Source organism: Exophiala bonariae (genome assembly GCF_035927105.1).
Source record: "Exophiala bonariae strain CCFEE 5792 chromosome Unknown scaffold_2, whole genome shotgun sequence".
In the NCBI taxonomy this organism is placed as follows: Eukaryota; Fungi; Ascomycota; class Eurotiomycetes; order Chaetothyriales; family Herpotrichiellaceae; genus Exophiala; species Exophiala bonariae.
The window spans coordinates 617380-641886 of record NW_027042477.1 but is presented as its reverse complement, the minus strand read 5'-3'; the positions used below and the strand labels follow the sequence as shown (position 1 = coordinate 641886).

The window sequence follows — 24507 nt, the reverse complement described above, 5'->3', positions numbered from 1 at the left end:
CCCTCATCTCAGACCTCGTATCCTGGCCTGGCCTGGCCTCCATCTCCATATCCCTAACCGGTACCCGTCGACCTTTGCGTTAGGCTTCGACTCGACTTTCTCGCCTCCTCATCTTCTTCCCCTCCCTTAACCTTGCTCCAAATCTGGTTGTCCCGTTGTCGCCCGTCCCCGACTGTATCTTTCACCTCTCCGCTTGTTTTCCCTCCCTTATCCTCGGAGGAATCTCTTTCCACCTCCTCTATGTTCTAACTTTGTTTAATCCCCTGCCCAGTCCCAGACCCAGTCCCCTTCCCCAGTACAGTGCCCTGCTGTCCGTCTGGCCTACTCGTACCTAGGTGCCCAGTCTGCCAGACTCCGAACAGACCCTTACCTTACGAGGTACACAACCTCCAAGGTTCCCATTTCCCTTCCCCTCTCTCCTCAATCTGTCTCGTGTCAATCCTTCATTTACAACCCTTCAAACTCGTCGATCGACCTCGAAACAGCCGATCCCTGTTCCTCCATATCTATATACAATTTAATTCTTGTCTGCGGCCGGTCCGAGTTGGGCGCCTCCCAAACTCTTTTCGACCTGCGTCGTCCATCTCCTTTTTGTTCTGGAACAAGCCGCCCCGAGCCTAATCAGCCAACCATTCGTTAGTTGCTCTCCCGAGTCCCCAGTCAAGGAGCCGCAAACTCTGGAGCCATTTTACTCCTTCTTTACTCGGTATCCGCCCTTCAACTTGCTGCATCTCGATCCATCTCGTCCACGACTCTCACCACCACCACCAGCACCACCACCTCCTCCTCCTCCACCTACCCTCACCCTCTGTACACCATCACGTCTCACACCCTCCTCTCACATTCTGCTTGTGCGCTCTATCCACAATTGACATCACATATCCCGATGCGATAGAAAACAATTCCTGTCCACAAGTCCAACATATCGCCCATTCACCTTTTCGTCCCACGCCCATCTTTCCACTCAAGAACCTCGAACTGTATACGACCTCCACCTGGCGCCAACGAATATCCCTATACGCTTTCAGCCTCGATCGCAAGTTCCGGCAACACGACCTGTACCCCAATCCAGCCTTCTGCCTGCTTTCCCTCAAATGTGTGGCTTGCTCCACTCTCCGCGCAAGGTATTGGTGCTGTGCATGACTTGAGGATCGGGACCTCCGTTCACACGGTCCGTTATCGACCGCTGCCATCAGAATATACATTAACAATTCCTCTCCACCATGAGTACCATGTTTCAACCTGCACCTAGAAACCTCTTTGGCTCTCCTGTCGAACCACCGCCAAGGGCACGATCCATGGCTATCCTTCCTCAGAATATGGCCAGCACCGCAAACTCAAATACCTCTCCCAAATCCTCTCAAGATGATCACATGCAGATTGCTTCACCAGCCGTCCCGAACATGGGCCCTCCGGGAGGGCAAGGTGGCACGAGTCCAGACGTCGACTTGGGCAATAACGCAAATGGACATCGAGACTCCAGCTCACTGGGCATGGTTAATGCTGCCGGAGCTGTGGGCTCTTCTCAGGCGCCGAAAGTGGTCCAAACAGCGTTCATTCATAAACTTTACAGCATGCTGGAGGATCGATCGATACAGCACCTAATTTCTTGGAGCAACACCAACGAAAGCTTCGTCATGTCCCCATCCAACGAGTTCTCCAAAGTCCTGGCGCAATACTTCAAACATACAAACATCTCCTCCTTTGTGCGGCAGCTCAACATGTACGGCTTCCACAAAGTGAGTGACGTGTTCCACACCGGCTCACCCGAGTCCGCATTGTGGGAATTCAAACACGGGAATGGCAGTTTCAAGAAAGGTGACTTGATCGGACTCCGCGAGATCAAGCGCCGTGCTTCGCGGCATACTCTCATCCACAGAGACTCGTTCTCGAACGCCAAACCCGGCGTTTCGCAACCTGGCACCCCGGCCGAAGTCATGCCAGACACCGATCAACGGCTTGCAGGATTGGAGCAGGCGTTCTATGATGTTCACGCGCGACTACAACGGACAGAAGATAGCTACGCATTGATGAGCCAGAAGTGCCAATCGCTGACCGAAGGCCTAGTCCGCTGCCACCAATGGCTACATAACTTCACATCAGCATTTCAGACCATGTCTTCGCCCGAAACAACCCTCCATAGTGACATTACAAGCCTGCAAAAGGAGATCGGAAGACAACTCGAATTGATTCGCACGCTCGAGACACCTACAGATCCTGTTCCCAACGGCAGAGCTCCATTCTATCCTGGTGGCTCAGCATTGGAGCCTCCACTTTCGCCCCGAGGATATTATCCTGACAGCCGAAGGTCATCTGTACAAATCGAACCACAACATGTCGGACTGCGCCCACCGGTACCTCCAATACCGCCTCAGTTCTCATCTCCTCGAAGATTTGGTTCCATCAGCATTCCGCAGGCTTCTCCCGGTTTTAGCCGCCCCGCCCTCCCTCCTCAACCGCCACCCAGCGTGCATCCACTCGCTTCAGTGACAACCCCACCTCCGCTAAGTCTAGCGCGGAGACACACGTCAGCCGACATCCGAGAACACGGATGGCCCCCGAACAGCAATCCAAACGGATCGCCATATGCCTCGGGCCATTCATCTGTGCACTGGCAACCTTCCTCGCCACAGCAGGCGCCACAGACTGGTGACCAGCAGATTAGAGATCAATTGGCACAGTACGAGATCAATGGTGGTCCTCGACGACATGTGACGGCGAACCAACCCACGCCGCCACTTACCTCTGAAGCTCCTCCTGCCGGACTCGGAGTTGAAAACGTTTCATGGGCACTGGGAGGTAGTAAATTTCCCCGTCCCAATTTCGAACTTCATTCGGCCCCAGCAACCCGTCGCGGTAGCATGGCCACCCTGCACTCTCTATTGAATCCCGCGGAGACAGTCGAGCAAGAGAATGAGGATGACAGTCCTCTCGAGGATCGGAAACGGAAACGAATGCAATGAATTTCCTTTGGAGAATAGTCGTTTGTTTGGGTTTCCCGTCTTCGACATGGTCTTGTTTGCTGCCAGTATTTGGAAAGCTCAGACCATATGGAGATAATGATGTTGGATTTCATTCTGGGGGAGGGCACTCCAAAAAAAACATCGCACCTGCACGCAGCATTGAGGCTTTATTTGGCATCTTCAATGCTCCTTCCATGTGTTATAACGGCCAATCGGTAATGATCGTTGAACGATTAGAACAGGGCAGGCGGTCCATATGTGTGGACACGATACTCTCCTATGATGGATAGATGGACTGTGCCAGATGATTGGGTGGGTGGTCGACGTCCGGTTCAAATTTCAGGTGCAAGTTGGAAAGAAAAAGGCCCTGGATATAGGTCTCGGGTGAGTAATTTGTGGATCCATTGATTGTATCTGCACTTGTGTCCCAGACAGCCCGGAAGAATGCAAATAGTATTACTCGAGACGCTGTTTCCAATTCTCTGTTTGGTTTTACCCCATGCCATTTCGAATCTAGTGATGAGATTCACTGCTTGTGTGAAGACCTGAGAATGCAAAATGATAGTGTTCACTTTTTCTTTTTCTTATTCTTCTTCCTCTCACGTTCGGCGAGGACTTGGTCCAAGTAGCTCGCTGGCCGTTTTGTTGGTTTTTTTGTGGGAAGATGAGAAGGTTCCGCATCATGAGTCGTTATAGGCCCTGGCGAGTTTAGCCGTGGTTCAGGCTGTTCTTCTTTGTCCATCTCATCCGAACGATTTGTGATCCCTGTAGGTGTGCCATCATCGGTCTCCAAAGGGCTTGCAGCTGGTGCAGATTTTCTCGGCGGTTGCTTCCCCTTGCTTCGTCGAGAACGTGAATCTTCTTCGTCACTGTCGTCCTTTCTCACGGATCCACTGGCCTTTGGACGGTTCGTTTGTCCATTTGATGGAGGATGTTGAGGTCGAGTCCAACCGAGGAGTTGTTTGCGAAGGAATGCGGTTGTGGGGTCATTTGAGGATGTCGTGACCGGACGACCGCTGGAGTCTTTGGGTGGGATGTAGCCCAGTCCATTCATGTCTGAATTAAACTCTTCACCTGCAGGTTTGAGGCTGTTCAATTTATCTTCCGTCTTTGGATTTTCTCCTACCTCCGGCTTCGACGTTGGTTGATTTTCGTTGTGATCATTAGCACCATCTTGATCACCACCAAGAGCAGCACTAAGCCACAGTTTAGCGGACCGTGTGAAATCGGCGTGTGCGAGCAAGGCTTCATTTACGGCGGCGTCGGTGTCTTTCACTTGTTGAGTTTGTGGTTTAGGACGACGAGATCGTGGAGCCATTTTGACATGTTGTGATGCCCCTGGAACTGTATCTAGTGGAATAAGCGCACGAGATCAAGAGCGTTATGGTAATTTATATGGGCATAGATGGTCGTCGAAGAGTGTCGGCCCTGGCGTGGGTGGTAATGCGATGTGAGGGAATGCGCATGGGAGTGGAATAAGAACGAAATAAATGTTTCTTGGAGAAGGCATTGTGATTGATCTTGAGCAGATGCGGAGAAGAATACCTGACTCGGGGAAATCTCTTATCGCCTTTTATATGACTCATGCGTAGGCGGAGCATTTGTTAGGGAGGAATATTATCTCTCTGCTTCCTCCTGTCTCCGAGTTCGACCTAAGTTTGAAACCGAGCAAAAAGAAAGGCCATCATCAAAACAATATTCTACACGACAGCTTAGGGGTCATATCTGATCTGCATATAGTTTGAGGTCAGATCATTGCAAAAATAAATCCTTCAACCATCTCAACTTTTTGTTACCTCTTCGTCATGCACAAGACATAAGACCACTCCCTGGTCAATACCATCGCCCTGCCGGACTGAGGTCTCAAATATCCCATTCCTGGATACCGATATATTAATCTCCATCTTCATACTCTCCACGACCAGTACGATTTCTCCCGTTTTGACAGAATCTCCATTCTTTTTTAGGACCCTCAGCACCTTACATGGCATTGGTGCCGTGATGGCCCCTCCGTCAGCTTCGGCACCTCCAGAAGCAGCAGAACGCTGGCTCTCATAATATGAAAGGAGTGAGTAGCACCGATATTCGATGTATGTCCCAAGCGTTGGAAGGTGCAAGTATATCTTTTTCGATCCGGCTGTGTCAATCTCCGAGGTGGCTTCGAAAACGTCTTCCGTTGCCAATGTCACCTCAAACAGAGTTTGGTTGACGGAGGCAACAATTTTACCCACTTTCCAGGATTGCTCGTATTCGGCTTCAATTGTCTCGGCACTGAGCGAGTGTATATGGACATCGAACTCCTCAGAACCACGGAAGTGCCCATTTCTTAATGATGTGCTCAGGAGGTTATATGCATTCGTGACTGCTGATGTGGCTGACTGCTTGTCGCTCTGATCTTCTTTTTTCAGAACCTCTGGCACCGTACCAACTCTGCATATGGTTCCATGACCATAGCTCCATGAATAAATCCGTGGTTGTTTCTCACCATTGGCGATGGCATCGTACTTGGTAACAATGTCGCTGTGAACGTTCACTTTATCGTACGGCTGATTTCGAAATCCAGGCCGGATGCTTTTGAAGACCGATCTGCCATTTCTCTTTCTATGTGCGTTTTCCATTGTTCTGCCTAGAAGCGGGGCCAGGATCGATAACTTGGTCTGCATTTGATGATCGAGCAATCTGTCGGGATATTTGAGAAGTTCGTCAAGATTCGCCGGAATGAACGCCGTGGTATAGTCCACTTCGTTGAAGCTCGAGTGAGTGAGACATGCCTGGAGGAAGAGCTGATTTGTGCGAACACCCATACAAGCAGTGTTTGCGAGAACTTTTACCATCTTCTGGATCGCCAATGACCGGGTTGGTGCCCAGACGACAATCTTTGCAATCATGGAATCAAAATGAATGGAAACTCTGCCCCCAGAGCTTATAGCGGTCTCGTACCGTATATCTCTTCCTTGGTATTCAGGGGAAGGCTTCCACAGACGAACAAGGCCATTTTGAGGCGCAAAGTTTTGATCCGGGTCCTCTGCACATAATCGGCATTCAATTGCATGCCCGTTCTGCGGAATACGATCAAACGCCTCAATATTCCTCAGGAGCCCACCACTTGCCACGTATAGCTGAAGAGACACAATGTCCAGCCCAGTGCACTCCTCGGTAATGGGGTGTTCGACTTGAAGTCTGGCGTTGACTTCTAAGAAGTAAAATTCTCCGGTCTGGATGTCGACCATGAACTCTACAGTTCCTGCTCCTTCATACTTCAAGAGCTTTCCGATTTTCACTGCTGCTGCACAAATTCGTTCGCGCTGTTCCTGGCTCAACCAGGCACACGGGCTTTCTTCCACGACTTTTTGATGCCGTCTCTGGACCGAGCAGTCTCGCTCCCATAGCGAGATGACTTCTCCGCTACTGTCACCCATTATCTGTACCTCAACATGCTTTCCCGAGGCGATATACTTCTCAAGGATACAATCTGAAGATCCGAACGATCGTTGTGCCTCGGATTGGGCCAATTCAACCTCATCTCGCAGACTGGTCTGATCCCTAACTATACGCATTCCTCTTCCACCTCCACCAGCAGAAGCTTTCACCATGACTGGGAAGCCGATTTTCGACGCTTGTTCCTCCAGATCTATACCCGAGAATGATCCAGTGTAGCCTGGGATGAGAGGAACGTTTGGTTCGTGCTCTAGGAGGTACTCCTTGGCAGACCTCTTGTCACCAAGGGTAAGTATTGCTTGAGAGTTTGGGCCAATGTAAATTATGCCAGCGTCTCGCACAGCATCCGCAAACTGTGCATTTTCACTCAAATAGCCATATCCTGGATGGATTGCGTCAGCTTTACATGCCAAGGCTATCTTCACCAGGCCCTTAATGTTCAGGAACGGATTGCCTGTGGGCTGTTCGATAGATCCTAAGTTTATTGCCTCGTCGGCCTCAGTGCAATGCTGAGACGATGCATCCCTATCAAGGTCAGCCTTTCCGAGATATCGTGCCCAAACCAAGGCTACTTACTCCGAAGCATATATGGCTATTGAGGTGATATTGAGTTTTCGGCATGTCTTGATCACTCGACTAGCTATCTCGCCTCGATTCGCAATCATCAAACGGCGAATCCGAAGTTCTCCATTGTTAGTACGAGGTAATTGAGCCACCCATAGGGGCGGCCGTTCGGGTGAAGCTGTAGTCCCCATGTCTGTTGCAATATTTGATGATATTCTGTCGATGATTTCGAGCAGGAGCAAGTTCAAGGAGATGATGTCGCAAATTGTGCGCTGGCAGTCAAGACTCAAAGTCTTTGGTGATCAGCCAGCTTTTGCATGTAATCCCTGTTCTCAATATGGGCAAGGCTAACGAGTGAGATCGACGCAAGAGCGCGGGCAGAGCAGCTCCGGCCTACACGGCAGCAGCCCGGGTGGCATCCGGGGCTTGGTCCGATGGACATTTCTGCCCGTAGCCTCGGCTCTCAACCATCAAAACCTTCACTGATGTTCACAAACACAGGACTACAATAGACCGTCCCGGGTTTCAGGAATACCGACCGCCCGCGTTTTCGCTTGGTGTGTAGCAATCTTTGGTGGTCGTTGATGGTTCATGAACCATTAAGCCCCACTCAAGAACCGCCACGCCTGGCTCGCCCGCTATGAAGCACATCCCCATCAGGACAGTGAGAAACTTGCGACCCAGAGCTTTCTCGATCTCGGCAATGGCAAGAACACCGTTTGTACGGATTGTAGAAGTTGGTCCTAGAGATGGACTGCAGAACATCAAAGAGACTGTCCCATTGGAGGTCAAGGTTGAACTCATCAATCGACTCAACGAGGCCGGCACAAAATGTATGGAACCCACCTCGATAGTCTCGCCAAAGGCTATACCTCAACTCCGTGACAGCCAGGCATTACTTTCGACACCTTCTGTGAACAATCTAATACAACGTCCAAATACGAGATATCCTGTACTGGTCCCGAACCTCAAAGGACTTGAGATTGCGAAAAGGCTCGGAGTTAAGGAGGTTTGTGTTTTCATCAGTGCTACAGAGGGATTTAGCCAGGCAAATATCAACTGTACCGTGGCAGAAGGTCTGCAGAGAGCAAAGGAGGTTATCGAACATGCTCTTCGGGCAGGGATTGCTGTACGAGGGTATGTCCATCAGCTGAACACTCGAGATTTGGGGAGTGAAAAATACTGATACCGTCTACTAGTGCTGTCTCGTGTATCTTCTCGGATCCCTATGATGGACCTACAGATCCGGCAGCAGTTCTGCACACTGTGAGGAGCCTACTGTCCTACGGTTGTTATGAAGTCCTCCTTGGCGATACCGTCGGTGTTGGCTGCCCGGAGGACGTACGAAGATTACTCTCCTATTTGAAAGAAGGTGGCGTCGACATCGAAAAGCTTGCTGGTCATTTCCATGATACGTATGGGCAAGCAGTCGCAAATTCGTGGGCTGCTTACGAGTTTGGCATACGCACCTTTGATAGTGCCATAGCGGGTTTGGGAGGTTGTCCCTTCGCGCCTGGGGCGAAGGGGAACGTTGCGACTGAAGATCTTGTGTACTCGTTCCACAAAGCAGGCATAGAAACTGGGCTCGATCTCTCAAAGCTGTCAGCCACCGGTGAGTGGATTTCGAATATCCTCAAGAGGCCCAACAACAGCCGTGCTGGCCAAGCAATTGCACAAAAGAATGTCAGCAGCAAGAACACGAGTGGGATTCCTGCAAAAAAGTTGCAATGGCATTTCGTTGAACGATCCCCGAACCTAGACATTTTACGGTCAGGAGTAAATGTCAAGATTGTCTTGCGACGTCCGCAGAATGGCAATGCATTGACTTCTGACATGCTCACTCAACTACAGAGCTTCGTCCAGAAAGCATCCTCAGACCAATCCATATCACGGATCATTTTGACCGCAGAGGGAAAATTCTTCTGCACGGGCATGGATCTCAGCGATAAGGTTAAAGCAAGTGCAGAGGGGCAGCAAGAAAAGAAAAAGAGTGACCATGCTATGTTCACAGAGCTATTCGAAACCATCTCGAAGGCACCTCAGGTTACCATTGCCGCAATTAACGGCCCTTGCTACGCTGGTGGAATCGGACTCGCATTCTCGTGTGATATTCGCATTGCAGTCGAGACTGCCAGTTTGACTCTTAGTGAGGTGAAATTAGGCCTCTGTCCGGCGATTATATCAGAATATCTTATTCGAGAATGGGGTCCCTCATTCACGAGAGAAGCCATGCTGTCTGCACGAGCCATCAGTATGACGGAATTGAAATCCATCGGTGCCGTCCATGTGCTCGCAAAGGATGTGGCAGACTTGGACAGCCAGCTGGATAATTACCTGATCGATTTACGAAAGGCAGCTCCTGAAGCTTCGACGCTGGTCAAGAGAGTTGTCAGTGCCGGGTGGTCCAGCCCAGGGGGCCAGATACAAAGAGACACAATCAAGGGTGTCTTCGAAGGCATGATGAAGTTAGGATCAGAGTCTGAAGTTGGGCTGGGAGCGTTCCGAGCAAAGAAATCTGTTGACTGGGACACCCTGAAGGAGAATCACTCGAAGCCGAAATTGTAGACTGCTAAAATCTGTAGAATCTAGAAAACTCATTCACACGTACATACTATTGGGCACTGCCAGCGCCAGAAGCCTGATCGTGTAGTCCCGAAAGTTCTTCCAGTCCAAGGAACTGACTGATTACCTGCTGAGCCAGAAAGGACCGATGTAAGAATATTTCACAAACATCCGCAATGGTCTTCGAGCCGACAAGTGAGCAGGCTCAAGTTGCGGCATTCCTAAAAGCCGGGAGGGAGGCACCCACACTGTCAGACCGGATGTCTCCCGTGGCCGTGGTTTGTCCGCCCTCCTTACCTCGGATACACCACCCTTTAAGTCCAATGTGTTGGAATCAAGGCGCTCACGTGTAGGCCGTGAGGCTTGAGAGCTAGAATACTTGTAGTCTTGTTCAAATTGCACAATGCTTGCGTTTTCTCCCGACTCCACCCATTCCAACAACAGAACATGTCGGTGCAAGGCAACTTTCCATTTTACAAGTCCAAATTGGACCTACGGCAAGAAATATATACCAACAATCGCAAGGAGTGGCAGAAGGTGCTGAGGATCTTCAATGAGAACTTGAAAGCCACTGGCTCTGAAGGGAACGCGATATCAACGCAGCGGCACCAGGACCGAGAACAGCTACTGGGTAAGTCCACCCCTAATCGCAGCTATGGCTTCACCTCTAACATACCTGCAAAGCCCGAGACAGAGTCGCTCTGTTATTAGATCCAGACTCGCCATTTCTCGAGCTTGCGCAATTCGCCGGACATGGCCTTGATTCAACGCCTTGCGCTAGTATAGTTGCTGGGATTGGTTTGATCAAGTAAATACTTTGCCCAATCCATGTGACCGAATGCACATGCTAATTACATGCTAAAGTGGGCGAGCGTGCATGATTATATGCTCGATCCCATCCATTAAGGGTGGTGCATGGAATGAATTCACTGGTGAAGTCTGTTCCGCTCATCGTGGATCTTTCGTTCTAACGTGTCTAGTGCTCAAGCACAATCGTATGACAGAAATTGCGAACGAAAATGAGCTACCTATCGTTGGACTGGTGCAAGCGGTCTGAGTCACATGTCCCAGAATCTATAGCTGCTTCATAACTCATGCTCTTACAGGCTGGTGTTTTCCTCCCGCAACAGTTTCGAGTGTTCCACAAAGCCAGCCAGATGTTCAAAGATCTCGCACGGAGAAGTGCAAGCAGGCTGCCGTCTTGCAGCGTTGTGTTCGGATCATCCACGGCAGGTGGAGCATACTTACCAGGGTTATCAGATTACACGATTTTTGTGAAAAATAAAGCCCAGGTCTTCCTGGGTGGTCCGCCACTTGTCAAAATGGCTACTGGTGAGATAGTCGACGCGGAAACGCTGGGTGGAGGCGACATGCACGCAAGTGTAACTGGATTAGCAGATCAACTAGCTATTGATGAGTGAGCACACAAGTCTTGTGGAACGAAGTGATTTTGCTGAAGTATTCACAGATTTGATGCGATTCGCAAGGCCCGCGAGTGGGTCAAGACATTGCCAGAACGATCGCAGCGACTCGAATCGTTAAATGAGCCCTTATCCCCACGGTATCCAGCAGAAGATCTTCTAGCTTTGGTGAACCCAGATATCCGCAAACCTTTCGATATGGCGGAGATTGTTTTGCGATTAGTCGACGGTTCACGGCTTTCGACTTTCAAGCCTAACTATGGCAAAAACTTGTTGACATGCTGGGCAGAGATACACGGTTAGTCGCACGTTCAGTTGCTCAAATCCAAAAGCTAACAGATATTCCAGGTCATGCAACAGGCATTATTGGCAATCAAACACCTGTTATTAACCCGGATGAAGCATCAAAGGGAGCACAGTTCATTCGTCTCTGTAATCAGAGGTAGGTCTTAGCTTCTGTCATATTAAACAAAGCGCATATTACTCACGAATTGAGACAGGGACATGCCGATTATATACCTCCACAATGTTACCGGCTTCATGGTCGGCTCCACCGCTGAGCAAGCCGGCATCATCAAGAAAGGGGCTCAGTTTGTCTCAGCCGTGAGCTGCTCCAAGGTGCCCCAGATCTCCGTCATACTCGGATCATCGTACGGCGCAGGAAACTATGCCATGTGTGGTCGAGGCTACAATCCACGATTTCTGTTCACATGGCCCATTGGCCGGTGCAGCGTTATGGGGCCCAGTCAACTCGCTGGCGTCATGGAGACGGTTCTGACTACTGGTGCTTCCGCTCAGAGCAAGGCACAGAATGGCCAAGCCGTTGGAGGGCAAAGTGCAAATACGGATGTGTTCAGGGATAATGTCGAGCGCGAAAGTGAGTCGTACTATACCAGTGCTCATTTGCTTGACGATGGTGTGATTGATCCTAGAGATACTCGGGACATCTTGGGCATGTGCTTGGAGATAGTCAAGATTCCGAAGGTTGAGGGCGCGGTTGGCCATCGCTCGTTGGCTCGTTTGTAGAGAACCTGGCATAAATAACTACCGACAAGGACATATCGCGAATCACGGGACGATTAGATTCATGCAAATTAAGTACGACTGTCAGTTACAGGAGCGATCATGGGCCAAGTGCCTTGGCCTTGTGGACAAATCTACCGTTGATCGAAAAGCAATGTTATTAATACTTAGCAGTAGGTAGAAAGTCACCCCATTTTCAAACTGCACTTTTACTTGGAGGAGATTTTTATGCGGAGGGGATTCAAATGCAAGTCAGGTTCTCAAGGGAGTGTACTAAAAATCCCAACACTATTATCGACTACAACTTGGTCTCATTCTTCGTCTTGAACAGTTTTGCCTCCTCCTTGATGGCAAAGTCGGCCAGAATTTCCTCACTCCCTCCACCCACAACCATGACACGGAGATCTCGACTTATCTGCTCGATTCGTGCGCCTCGTCCATTCTTTGAGTAGCCCAACCCACCCATAATCTGTTGAGCCTCCCGGTTTGCGTGCTCCAGAACTTGCCCTGCGAGCACCTTACAAGTGGCTGCAAGCCCTCCAATCGCGGGGGCTGGCGGTGCCTGCCTTTTGTGCGCAGAGTCAACAATATAGACGAGCTGTTCGATCAAGGCGTGCGCGGATTCGATTTTTCTTCCTGCTGATGAGAACTTCGCTCTGATGACTTGGTTCTCGATCAATTTCTTGCCAAATGTTTCGCGGGAGTTGGCATGGAGAAATGCATCCTGGATGCTAAGACGAGCGAGTCTGAGAGATGTACATGCCAGCCACAATCGCTCGTGGTTGAAATCTACATAAAAACGTCAGGATTGCACTTGATATTGGCAGATTCTACTCACTTGAAGTGATGATCTCAAAGCCTTGTCCCTCTCTGCCAAGTAGATTTTCCACGGGGACTTCAACGTCGTCCAGCTCAATGAAGGTCGATCCTGAAACAAAGTCAGTAACAATCTTCTCCCCATTAGTAGATGTCGTCGCCTTACCACTAGCATGTACTCCGGAGTTGTGTAATCTCTTGAGCGTTACTCCTTTTGCCTTCAGAGGTATGATTAACACAGAAAGACCTCTGGCTCCTGATCCACCAGTTCGGACTGCAGTTGTTGCGTAGTCTGCCCATATTCCATTTGTGATCCACTTCTTGGTCCCATTGACTCTGTAGATATCTCCCTCTCGAACAGCAGTCGTGGTGATGCCTGCAACATCAGAGCCGGCATCGGGCTCGGTGATTCCCAGACAAAACCTCGTTTTACCTTGCAGTACGTCTGGGATGAATCTGCGTTTTTGGTCCTCCGAGCCGTGTATGATGACCGGAGGAAGGCCGATGACATTGCCGCAGCTCAATCCCCAGATCACACCGAGGAAACCAATGCGAGCAATCTCATCAATGCAGATCAGATCATGAAATCCGTCCCATTGCCCAGGTGCAACCCCACCTGGAAGCTTGACATTGCCAAGGTATCCTGATGGTAGAGGGTAAACTGATGCAGCCATCAACCCGCTTAAGCAAAAATTTTGTACATGCTTGGAGATAATCAGCAAACCAATCTGCAGTGAGATGTGAAATGTCTAGGAAGACTAGATCGAAGACCATACCTCAGACGGGATACCACCCTCTTCCTCCCACTCTGCTGCGTGTGGTATAATTTCTCTGTCTACATATTCTCGAAGCTCTCGCTTCAGACGAATATGAGAATCATTGTAGTAAGGCGAGTAGCCACGCGTGGTCCAAACTGGTTCAGCGTATGGTGCAGCACGTGCTATCTGGGCCATCGTTCGCCTTGTTCTTTTGCAAGCCAGCAAGGACTACACACAACCATAGACTTGCCATTTTGGTCTTCTATACACAGGCCTGGAGACCCGGTCCGCCTCCTGGGCCCAGTGGTCAGGCACCCACCGGGGAAACCACCGCTTCATTGGGATCTGGCTGCTAGTATGACCGACAGGTTCTTGCCGTGCACCTGAACCCGGGTTCATCATCAGCGCCCACCTAGTAAGAACAGACTAAACCAAAGCAGGGCGACTGATCACTAGCCAATATTTTCATTTATGTGGCGCGTCCTGGGATTGCAGAGTGTGTGCACGGTCAAACACGGTTGACACGGGCTGGGCCGTCCACTGCACTTGAGCGCCGATTTTTCTTGATCACTCCGCACCAGAATCCTACCACAAGTGTTCTTTGCTCGTAACTTCCGGTCGACGAGGGGCAATCGAGGTCCTTCGGATTTGTCTCGATCTTTAGGTTGAATGCGAGCTCTGACTACTTCGATCGTAGCTCACTAAGCTCGCGCAACACTATTTTCAGGTGCTGCTTCAGTCCTCGGACTTAGTGGCACTAATATGTGTTTATCACATAGGTCCTTTTTCTTATACGAGGTATGACTTTGATGCGAAGTCAAGACACTGATTGTGCAGAAACATGTCTATTCCCAGAGGCACTTTCTCTCACAGTGAATATTGCCTTTGAGCGACCATTTCCCTGAGCCTCCTTTGGATGCCTCTAGACTCTGAGGTTGCTAAGTGTGCTGTTATTCGAAGTTTACGTCATAGCTCAAAGGCCTGGGGCGATCGCTAAGCAAATTAGGCCACCGATACCTTACGAAATACTTCATTCACAGTGGTTCAACCGCGAAATCACTTGTCATCCCATTAGTAAACGTCAAATCCTAGTTCCTGTTCAACTGGCAGAGTGGAACTCAAATCAGATCATCATGTCCGAGACGGCTGATGAACATGATCTTGACGAGCGACCCAAGAAAAGAATACGACAGGCCTGTTTGAACTGCCGGTAGGATGACAGAAATCCCTGAGCTCAGTCAGGAGTCTAAAGATTGAGAATACTGAGCGTTCATTAGGAGAAAGAAAGTACGATGCACTGGAGAAAGACCAGTATGTAGCTTCTGTCAGAGACTTTCACAAGACTGCAACTATGGCGACCTCACCGATGCGTATGCGAGACCTGACCTGGGGGCTGTACAAGAGCTCTCAGCACTAGTGGTGAGTACTAGTGACTCTCAACGTATTCCTAGCAGACCACAATGAAACACTTTCCAACTTCATGTATGGAACAGGCAGCCACAGAAGCTCGAATGTCTTCCTTTGAATCGAGGCTGACTGCCTTCGAGTCTGTGATCGAGAGGTAAGCTCGACAAACAAACGGGAAAATAAATAGTGATCGTTGCAGAGCCACATCTGTCATAAGTACAGCGATTTTGCTACCTACACAGCCCGCAGTTGCACTCGAAACATCAACCCAGCCAGTTCAGCAGGAGAACAAAACTCCCAAAAGCATACAATTGAGCAGCTCAAAAAACCCCGTGCTACCACCACCGCATATCCTACTCTTTGCTGCAGACGTGTACTTCAGATATTGTTACAATCATCCGTACTCACTTTTCCACGAAGGCCGCTTCCGCCAACGCTTGGTAAGTGGCGAAATTCCTGAATATCTCGTGTGGGCTTTCCTAGCTTCTGCACGGCGGTTTTCGACCATTCCTCATCATAACTTCGAAGGCGGTGATAGCGTGGGATCTTTGGCCAAGAGATCATGGGAAACTTTCAATGTGCCATGGGATGGTCCCAAAACCAGCGACGAAGCCCTTTCAATACTCCAAACAGTTATCATCCTTGTCACGGTTGAGCATACAGGTAAGTAGCAAACTGTTTCGTTGCCGGGTCACGAGTAACCAAAACAGCTGGTGATTGCTCTTCTGCATTCTTGAAACTCGGGTTCGCTACCAGGATTGGCCAACTCTTTCGCTTTCATATGGAGCCTGATTCGAGTCTTGATGCAATTTCGCAGGAAGAGCGAAGAAGGGCTTTCTGGGGTATCCACTTGCAGGATCGATTGATGTCACTTTCTCGGGAACGGCCGCCAATACTCCGAGACGAAGATTGTACAGTTCATTTACCTTGCTCGGACGATGCATTCCATGCTAATCGCTACGAGGATGCGCCAAGCCTCGCGTTCCTACTTGGAGACGGCGCTGAGGGAGATTGTGTCGAAAAATGTGCGCCATTGGCGCTAATACCTGTAATGGTATCAGGATTGAACCGTGTCTCTCAATATGTACTGCAGGACCGAAGCTATTCTCTCGCCCCATCACCCTGGTTATCGAATTCTCCATTTGCAACTATAGAGTCGTTCCTCTCCAGTCTAGACATGCATTTCGATATTGGTGAACCATTGGACGAGATGTTGGAACGAGTTGCGGTCAAAGATGGGGTTTTTGATCATTTCACTGCAAGTCCAATTCTCTATGCAAGAGCCCTGTACTCCTTGTCACAATGTCTACTACACCACCCTTTTCTACTTCGAGACCGACTACAAAAGACGAATCAAAAGGTTCCATCACGATTTATGGCGCGAGTATGGAAGACATGTCGTCTACATGCGAAACTTATCACCGACATTCGACGTGTTAGAAATGGCAATGTGCTCATTCTCACTTCTTTCTATGGCTACTGCACAATGATGGCCGGCACCATCCATGCTCTCTCGCAGCACGATGACGACTTAACGACCCGAGAGGAAGCGACAAAGAATTTTGAAGCTGACCTCCTATTCATGCGAGAGCTATCGGCGTACTGGCAACATGCAGCTCTGATAGTAAGTCTCACTCATCCTCAAAGCATCTCAATTCCCCAGAAGGCTAATTTGATGCCCACTGAGTAGGCTAATAGATTGGAGAGGTTCAATCGCCACAGCGCCGAGTATTATCGTCAAATAATGCGGCCAACCACCACAGAATCCGAAGCGCAGTCCGAAGGCTCAACACAGGCAATCTGGCAGGCAGTAGACCACTGGGCCCTTTCGATGCCAACACGACCCAATAGTCCTTTGCAAGGATCATCAGACCCAGCGAGTTGCACAAACACCAGCATGCTTTCACCTCACGCGATCTTTGACTTTGGTGACCTGGGCATGTTGGAGCCTTTCCCGGACACGGCTAATGACCCCTGTGCCTTTTCGCTGGCAAACTTCACATTCGGTGACGGTGAATACGGAAGTCTGGGGTTATACTAGACCTGTTTAACGGTAGTATCTCTAAATATTCGTGATATATCTCGCGCGCAGAGGAGCAATTGAACAGACTTGAGCAATGCGAAACTGACACCCGTGCAACGAGTCATCTCCCACTCTCGCAAATATATTGCACTCTCTATTATCCTTCGATGGCTGGGGAGTTAACTCGATGCTTTAAATATGTTGGCCTTGGCCATCGCCTGATTGGAAAACGACTCCTTCCTGCAGACACGCCAAGAATAACCAGATTCACCGGCACAACCGAATTTTTACTGGGCTTTTAGACTCGATAAGTACTGACATGACCCTGCTTACGGTCTCCGGCTGAACATTTTCAAGCACCATCGTGCCGAAGTGTGAATAATGTGTCTCTCGTGGGCTGTGGTACGTGTCAGCATTTCCTACGCTGGACCAGTCCATCAGCCCACCAAAAGGACAGTCGAGATTCTGCATAGTTTGACCGGTATAATCATCTGAAATGACCTGGGTTTGATCATAGTCTCATTGCTCAGCATTCGAGCTGCGCATACTTTCTGTGTTTGAATCCCAAGGCAACATTAGATGTTGCTGAATGGTATCCATTGTCAGAATTTCAGGTGTCATGTTGGAATATTCTTCGCTTTGGCTAGTATGCGGCATCCATAGTGGGACATACGCCTCCGGCTCGGACGTCGATGAGGTGTTGAGCATTTCTGGTGTGTTTGGTGACCCTGTTCCAGAGCAAGATGAAGCCCTCGAATGTTTTGAAAGATCATGGAGGTCTGGAATCGAGGCTATCGAACCACCCTCAAGTAACTGTCTCGCCCGTCGCTCCAGTATCACATGTCTTCAACAAATATATGAGCCGACCCTGCTACTTTTCATCGGTGGGGATGCACTTACCGGTTCTTGATGTCTGTTGTAGATCGGCCAGGAAACACGACCTCTCGGATTGTTGCCCACTTGCGACCATGTTGGCCAACAGCTTCGACAAGCTGCGTGTCTTCCAACACAGTCCATTCATCGTGGTTCAGAGAAGGGTCAAGATAATGATACCATCGCTTTGAGCACTCTGGACACACATCAGACATTGGTCAAACCCATTTTGCGAGGGATTTTGTGGGTATTCACGATCTGCGTGCCTTGTTTGCATGACCGACGCAACTGTGGCCCATCTGTAAAGTGTCAACAGCAAGACTCGGAGCAAAACCAGGGAGCATCCTGACTTCGTTCCAAATTTGGCGACAGCCTACTTCAAAAGTTGGTCCTCCGCCGTACTCCAAGTGCCCTTGTTAACATTCTCGGCTATCTTACTCCATCTCTTTCGACAATCCTTGTTTGTTCTTCCGGGTAGCTGGGTGGCAATGTGATTCCAATCTTTGACCCCAATGTGGAATACTATAACTGTTAGGTCCCAGATCAGATACTTTGCATGGTCCCGGAAACCTACCTTCGCTTCGTAAAGTCCTATCTTCCTCATCTGTCCATCGCACCGGGATGCGGTTTTCACAAGTCATGGTCGTCAGTCGTTGATGGTTAGTCTTGTCCTGGTCAAATCGCATGAACGAATGACACACACGAGCTGCAATCCTTGTCAAAAGAAAATCGGGCTAGAAGTCTCCCAGATCTTCAGAAGGTGTCTATTTATCACTCTCATACGGCTGCCAAGTCTTGCTCATGTATCAGCGGAATGAGGTATCATGCCTCGACAACCTTCGAAACGATAGCCCCAAAATCTTCGTCATTAACTAGCCTCTGAGTCACTTGGCTCAAAGTGATTGGCAGTTCACACCACTTCGCTTACTAGAATATGCATGCGCTCGGACTTCGGCCTTTATCAATGGAGACTTCCAAACATGAGGTTCTCACCGATCACTCTTTTTTCTGATGCTGCTCTGACAAGTCGTACCTAGCTGGGAGCAGCCTTCTATCCAATCCAATCAGAACTCGATCAAGATTTAGAATGATCTGAAAGTGTAGGTATCACACGTGCTGGGTCAAATCCCGCGCGTGGGCTTACCAAAGGTGGAGCTTGAAAGAGCCACCATCGCGGTGATAAGGCTGGCTGTACCAGGATGAGTCCATACTATGTTCATGAAGTTGTTCTGGATAAACGGTCAGGAGGGAAGATACTCACCGACTTAGCGTGCAACAGCGAGACAGTCAAGCTGCAACCACCTCTTGTCTTCGTGGTACGTGGATTCAGTAAGAATGTCGGCCATTGGAGATGAATGATTCACGGCGTCCTTCTATCACATTACTACAAGTCATAATCGGTCTGCGCTACACATGACGTCACAATATACTGCGTCTCCATGAGATGAGTTCCATAAGGACGGCTGATACGAGGGCTTGTGCTACGCAGAGCGGTGTGGTCTGAACCTGCACTCGACAGGCGATCTTGATATTACTGGCACATTACAAACTTTCCCTGAAGGCTTATGCGACCGTCTTGATCAATTAGTACATGGTAAGCATGATCAAAATAATTATTGCTTCTAGACCTTGCTCGCCAACTGTTAGAGTCGATACTAGGACCATAGGATCCTAGGTCAAGGGACCGCCCAATGCGGTTTATCAAATTCCCCTACTGGAGCCTTGCACAAGCACAAGCCTTGCAGCTCCCGGATTAAAAAGACAGTGAGCAACTTATGGCTATCGACACGCAAAGTAATCAGCATTACCACACAACAACCCACCAACTGGTTCTAGATATATAAATTATGGATCCTTGGTATCAGAGACCATGGGCTCAAGGGAGAGTGCCGTGAAAAACAGACCGTTCACTCCTGTCCTGCGTGCATTATTTAACGGTATCTCCTAGCGATTGGCTACAATAAAGATAACGTTGGATCTCCTTTGAACTCTCAAGCTGAGCCCTACAGTATTGCAAGCGGTGCAATATTTACTTCTGGCATTCTAGGTATCTCAGTATTATGCCTCGCTCAATGTTAGCAACCCTTAGCGTCTCCCAAGAGTCGATGTCGAATGTCTCTCCTTCTACCGATTTCTTCGGCATTAGAGCAGGATATCGTACAGTGTGTAGTCCATAGCCCACGGGCCCACTGGTTGATGTCGGCTTTGTTGGTGGTGTGAGGATGCTGGCGAGCCGATCTTGCTTGTGTGCATCTACATTGGCAGCACTTGGTTGCCGCCGACGCTAGTTCCGCTTCCGCATTTGTGTTCTTCGATGTCAACATATCCCGTTCCGCAAGGTGGACTCGCAACGCAGGACCCGGATCGTGCGTAAAGCAAGCTACCCTCCAGAGATAGGCCGCAAAAGCATAAGGAAGAGCGCGAGATACGTCGTAAATGGATTCTGCTTCCATGTGCCTCTTAGACCTTTTCCCAGCCTCGAATTATCCCTAATCATCGCTTGATTCTATCTGAGAATGCCTCTTGGAACTGCTCAGGATCTCGGCCACTTACCTCAACTCGGCCTTAAAATGTCGCGCGTTGACAGGCAGAAAGAAAACACAGATGTTTCATATGTTGAGAATTCCGTGAGGGGGGCAGTCCACGAAGCCTCGGAACATGGTCGAGCAGCAACCGACAGGTATACCCTTTCTCTTTATGATCTAAATAGCAATCCTTTGAGAACTTACCAAATGTTTCCAGCCATGGCCGGCCTCTGGTCTCTTTTGACGCCGCTGCCGAAGCTCGTCTCCGCAGGAAGATTGATCTCTACATTGTCCCTTCTGTTGCTGTCATTTACCTCTTCTGTTTTATTGATAGAGCGAATATTGGTGAGTTTCGCTACCACTTTTGACTTCTACACCGCCAACCCCTAAATATAGGAAATGCAAGACTTGCAGGCTTCGAGCAAGATTTAAATCTGAAAGGCTACGACTACAATCAAGTTCTCTCAATCTTCTACATCTCTTACATCCTTTTTGAGATTCCAGCTAATATTGCTTGCAAATACATTGGACCCGGATGGTTCTTGCCTGCTTTAACTCTCGGTTTTGGAATCATCACCGTGTGCTTCGCATATGTCGAAACAATCGAGTCAGCATGTGGTGTACGCTTTCTTCTGGGGTTCTTTGAGGCTGGCATGCTACCGGGTATCGCGTATTATATGTCCCGCTGGTACCGCAGAAACGAGTTGACTTTCCGTCTGTCTCTTTATATCGTCATGGCCTCCCTAGCTGGAGCCTTTGGTGGACTTCTTGCTTCGGCTATATTGACTCTGGACAAATTTGGGAATCTCCGCCGTTGGCGTATGATATTCGCCATCGAGGGTATTATTACGATTATTCTCGCGCTTGTTGCCTTCTTTACTCTGACGGATCGACCTGAAACAGCACGTTGGTTGACTCAGGAAGAAAAAGAGCTCGCTATCTCCCGAATCAAGTCAGAACGAGTTGGTGCCACTGAAGTCCTGGATAAACTCAGCATTCAAAAAGCTATTCGTGGAGTCTGGAATCCGGTCACCTTAGCAAACTCTATGGTGTTCCTTCTAGGAAATGTCACTGTTCAAGGCCTAGCTTTCTTCCTCCCTACAATCGTGCGCACCATTTATCCTAAGAATTCGATCGTATCGAACCAGCTTCACACAGTGCCTCCATATATCGTTGGGGGTTTCTTTATCCTCTTGGTCAACTTTCTCAGCTGGAAGATGGCGCGTCGCAATCTCTTCTTGATGATTAGTGCTTTTCCAATTATAGCTGGGTACACAATCTTCCTAGCTACGACCAATTCCAAAGCTAGATATGCCGCGACGTTCTTGATTGCTTCTGGGGCCTTCAATTCAGGCGCTCTATGTAACGCTCAAGTATCAGCAAACGTCATTTCTGATAGTGCACGATCAGCGGCCATCGGCACCACCGTCATGTTTGGCAATATTGGTGGTTTGATAGCCAGTTGGTCGTTCCTACCCTTTGACGGTCCCAACTACCACACCGGCAATGGGTTGAATCTGGCTACTTCATCGCTGATGGTAATAATTACGGTGACATTAGCATTTTGGGCCAAAGGCAGCAACACCAGACGCAGCAAGAGAGACGTGGATGCAGAGCTTTCTGGACTGAGCCCCCTGGCAATCGAAAACTTGGACTGGAAGCACCCTGCATTTCGGTGGCGACTCTGATTGAACATGATACTGTATAAGTGATGATGACGGGGCTGGACATGGGCCTCCTGAGTTCCACGTAGGCAGAATCAGGAATCAGGAATTAGTCAGGGTGCTCTCTTGGACGGATACAAAGCTGGGATATAATGTCCGTCCATATGTATGACAGGCAACCGCCTCGAGTGTGATAATTTTCCCACACCATGAGCAAGAATAGCTCCAATGGTGATTCTGTACTTGATGGGTCATTGAATCACCTTCATTCCAGACGCCCGTTTGGTTGATTGATTCCACCATCTGCCAACCATTCCATCTAGTTTTGGCAACTTAGCATTACACAGTCCACTTCTAGGTTATCCTCCAGCTTAAGTTGTACGTCAAGAAGCAGAGCCTTTGCCACAGCTTTACCTTCTTTCAAGTTGTCTATGTTAAGTGACGAAAGAAATCGACCATTCGGTTCGACGAAACCCCAGTGGCGATGGGTACTCTTGCCTGCGGAGGTGGCGTATCCCAACACGACCTAGGGCCCATCCAGCAGCATTCTGTGCTGGAAATGTATGTGTCTATGTACTCATTTCAGAGGCATCGACCGGTCATATCCAGCGCATTAATCTCGCTAGAATGATAAGCTTGCTGACGTGGGCCCACGGGAATTAAGCAGGATGTTTACTCGAAAAACTTTGTCGGACTTGAATGTAATTAGACGACGATCCTAGCTACTCTGTTGGAAAGCTATCCTGGTAGAGCATCATCTCACCTCGCTCTGACCCTGCAGAGTAAGGGACCTTCCTTCTCCGAAATCCCAACACTAAGTACCGTGATCTTCTGATTAGCATTCATCATCGTCAACTCAAAGTTCTTCAACACCGTTGAAACAGTTTTGATGATATTTGTCATAGCTATATTGCGTCCAATACAGGTTCGGTGGCCAATGCTGAAGTGACTTAGGTTCCGTTTCATCGCTTCAACTTCCTCTCCCAGAAACCGGGATGGGTCGAAGCGGTCTGGACTTGGCCCCCAAAGGGTCGGATTGTGATGAACAACATGATTCAAGCTGAAAACAGTAGTCTATTCATGAGTAAGTATGTCTCTTTCCTTTTTTCGATATCCAGAAGTTTGCAACAGTAAATAGAATGCGACTGTAGTAGTAGAACTATTACTTACACCCTTAGGGACCCAATGGCCGCTTATCTCAATACCCTCAGGGGCTGTCACAACACGAGGCAATGTCATGCTGAAGACTGGATTGATTCTGAAGTTCTCATTGACGCAAGCCATGAGGTACGGTAGTCTTTGCTCTAAGCCGTTGATACAGACAGGAGCTCCACTTTCGGCTACTTGGTCATCGATCTCAGCCGTTACTCGATTTATTATCTCAGGGTTCTGTAAAAGGTGTGAGAATAGCAAAGTCAACGTCCCTGACGTAGTATGAGCGCCTGCAACACTAGTTTTATTGTTATTAACTTAACCCGCAGAGAGAGAGATAGAGAAGGGACATACACCATGGCAAAAGCTTCAGTGTTTATATCCAATTTAGTCAACTTAGCTCCTGTTTCTGGATCCACTGCCTTAATAAGGGAGGTCAAAAGATCCTTTCGCCCGCTGTCTAATGTCTCATCCAGCCTCCGTTGGACGCACCTCGCTGTAAGCTCTTTCAATTGTGCCCGGGCTTTGAATAAATTTTGAAGCCAAGGTAGTGGGGTCCACTGAGCGATAGCCTTTAAACACGGCATGATCTCAGGCATTGCTCCCATCAGACAAGCTAGGAAGATATGGTCGTTGATAGGCGGTAGTCCTTCAGGGCTTCGCTCTACTTGAGCATTAAAACTCTGACTGAAAGCTAATTCGCCCAGGACATCAAGTAGAAAGAAGGATATCAACTCCTTCAAGTCAAATACTTCACCTGTTTTCGCGAAGTGATGTAAGTTCTGCATAAACTTTATTAAATGCTCATCGATGTATTGCTCCATCTCCTTAATCCACTGAAATGAGAAGCCATGAGCGAGCTGTCGACGGCGGATCGCATGTATCTGTTTACGGCACGTGTTTAGCTATCTAGGTACATTCGTATAAAACTAGACAAAATTGAGCGACTTACGTCTTCATCCCTAGTGCCGAATAGATTTGGATTAAATGTAGTGAATCCGTCATAGAAGCCAGACTTCGGAAGACTGCGACCTGCCTTGTAGATCGTATACACTGAATCTGAGCTATTGAACGATAAATCATTTGGTCCAACCCGAACCACATCTCCATACTTTTCGTGGAGCTGCACAAGGGTTTCAGGCATTCGTAACGTCCATTGCTGATAGGCTTTCCACAGATTGGTGAAGGATGATATAGCAGGGCCTGGATATCTCGACAGTGGGTGGATGTGTCGATAGTAAATGATATAGCTGAAGGTAAAGAAGAAGCAAATAGCAGACACCGGTGCTGATGTCGAGAAGAAGCTTGAGAGTATAGT

General features: G+C 49.0%; 8 protein-coding genes across 8 annotated transcripts; 5 read left to right on the top strand and 3 right to left on the bottom strand.

Moving 5' to 3' along the window:
• Positions 1 to 1223: 1223 nt before the first annotated feature.
• LTR84_004742 (uncharacterized protein) lies at positions 1224 to 2963 on the top strand (the record flags this gene model as incomplete). Its single annotated transcript, XM_064848317.1, has 1 exon — positions 1224 to 2963. The coding sequence occupies one exon, from the start codon at positions 1224 to 1226 to the stop codon at positions 2961 to 2963; it is 1740 nt and encodes a 579-aa protein (XP_064710941.1).
• Positions 2964 to 3531: 568 nt separating this feature from the next.
• Positions 3532 to 4281, bottom strand: LTR84_004741 (uncharacterized protein; the record flags this gene model as incomplete). Its single annotated transcript, XM_064848316.1, has 1 exon — positions 3532 to 4281. The coding sequence occupies one exon, from the start codon at positions 4279 to 4281 to the stop codon at positions 3532 to 3534; it is 750 nt and encodes a 249-aa protein (XP_064710940.1).
• A 463-nt stretch (positions 4282 to 4744) lies between these two features.
• LTR84_004740 (uncharacterized protein) lies at positions 4745 to 7156 on the bottom strand (the record flags this gene model as incomplete). The annotated part of the gene is made up of 2 exons (XM_064848315.1): positions 4745 to 6926; positions 6978 to 7156. The coding sequence occupies 2 exons, from the start codon at positions 7154 to 7156 to the stop codon at positions 4745 to 4747; spliced, it is 2361 nt and encodes a 786-aa protein (XP_064710939.1).
• A 512-nt stretch (positions 7157 to 7668) lies between these two features.
• Positions 7669 to 9530, top strand: LTR84_004739 (uncharacterized protein; the record flags this gene model as incomplete). Its single annotated transcript, XM_064848314.1, has 2 exons — positions 7669 to 8102; positions 8165 to 9530. 2 exons carry the CDS (start codon positions 7669 to 7671, stop codon positions 9528 to 9530), a joined length of 1800 nt encoding a protein of 599 aa, XP_064710938.1.
• Positions 9531 to 9974: 444 nt separating this feature from the next.
• LTR84_004738 (uncharacterized protein) lies at positions 9975 to 11974 on the top strand (the record flags this gene model as incomplete). Its single annotated transcript, XM_064848313.1, has 8 exons — positions 9975 to 10158; positions 10212 to 10335; positions 10392 to 10459; positions 10508 to 10578; positions 10634 to 10944; positions 10996 to 11246; positions 11297 to 11390; positions 11449 to 11974. 8 exons carry the CDS (start codon positions 9975 to 9977, stop codon positions 11972 to 11974), a joined length of 1629 nt encoding a protein of 542 aa, XP_064710937.1.
• A 295-nt stretch (positions 11975 to 12269) lies between these two features.
• On the bottom strand, positions 12270 to 13740 carry LTR84_004737 (uncharacterized protein; the record flags this gene model as incomplete). Its single annotated transcript, XM_064848312.1, has 4 exons — positions 12270 to 12760; positions 12810 to 12899; positions 12954 to 13491; positions 13564 to 13740. The coding sequence occupies 4 exons, from the start codon at positions 13738 to 13740 to the stop codon at positions 12270 to 12272; spliced, it is 1296 nt and encodes a 431-aa protein (XP_064710936.1).
• Positions 13741 to 15005: 1265 nt separating this feature from the next.
• Positions 15006 to 16993, top strand: LTR84_004736 (uncharacterized protein; the record flags this gene model as incomplete). Its single annotated transcript, XM_064848311.1, has 4 exons — positions 15006 to 15106; positions 15152 to 15615; positions 15663 to 16576; positions 16643 to 16993. The coding sequence occupies 4 exons, from the start codon at positions 15006 to 15008 to the stop codon at positions 16991 to 16993; spliced, it is 1830 nt and encodes a 609-aa protein (XP_064710935.1).
• A 3371-nt stretch (positions 16994 to 20364) lies between these two features.
• Positions 20365 to 22061, top strand: LTR84_004735 (uncharacterized protein; the record flags this gene model as incomplete). Its single annotated transcript, XM_064848310.1, has 3 exons — positions 20365 to 20528; positions 20591 to 20718; positions 20770 to 22061. The coding sequence occupies 3 exons, from the start codon at positions 20365 to 20367 to the stop codon at positions 22059 to 22061; spliced, it is 1584 nt and encodes a 527-aa protein (XP_064710934.1).
• Positions 22062 to 24507: the final 2446 nt, after the last annotated feature.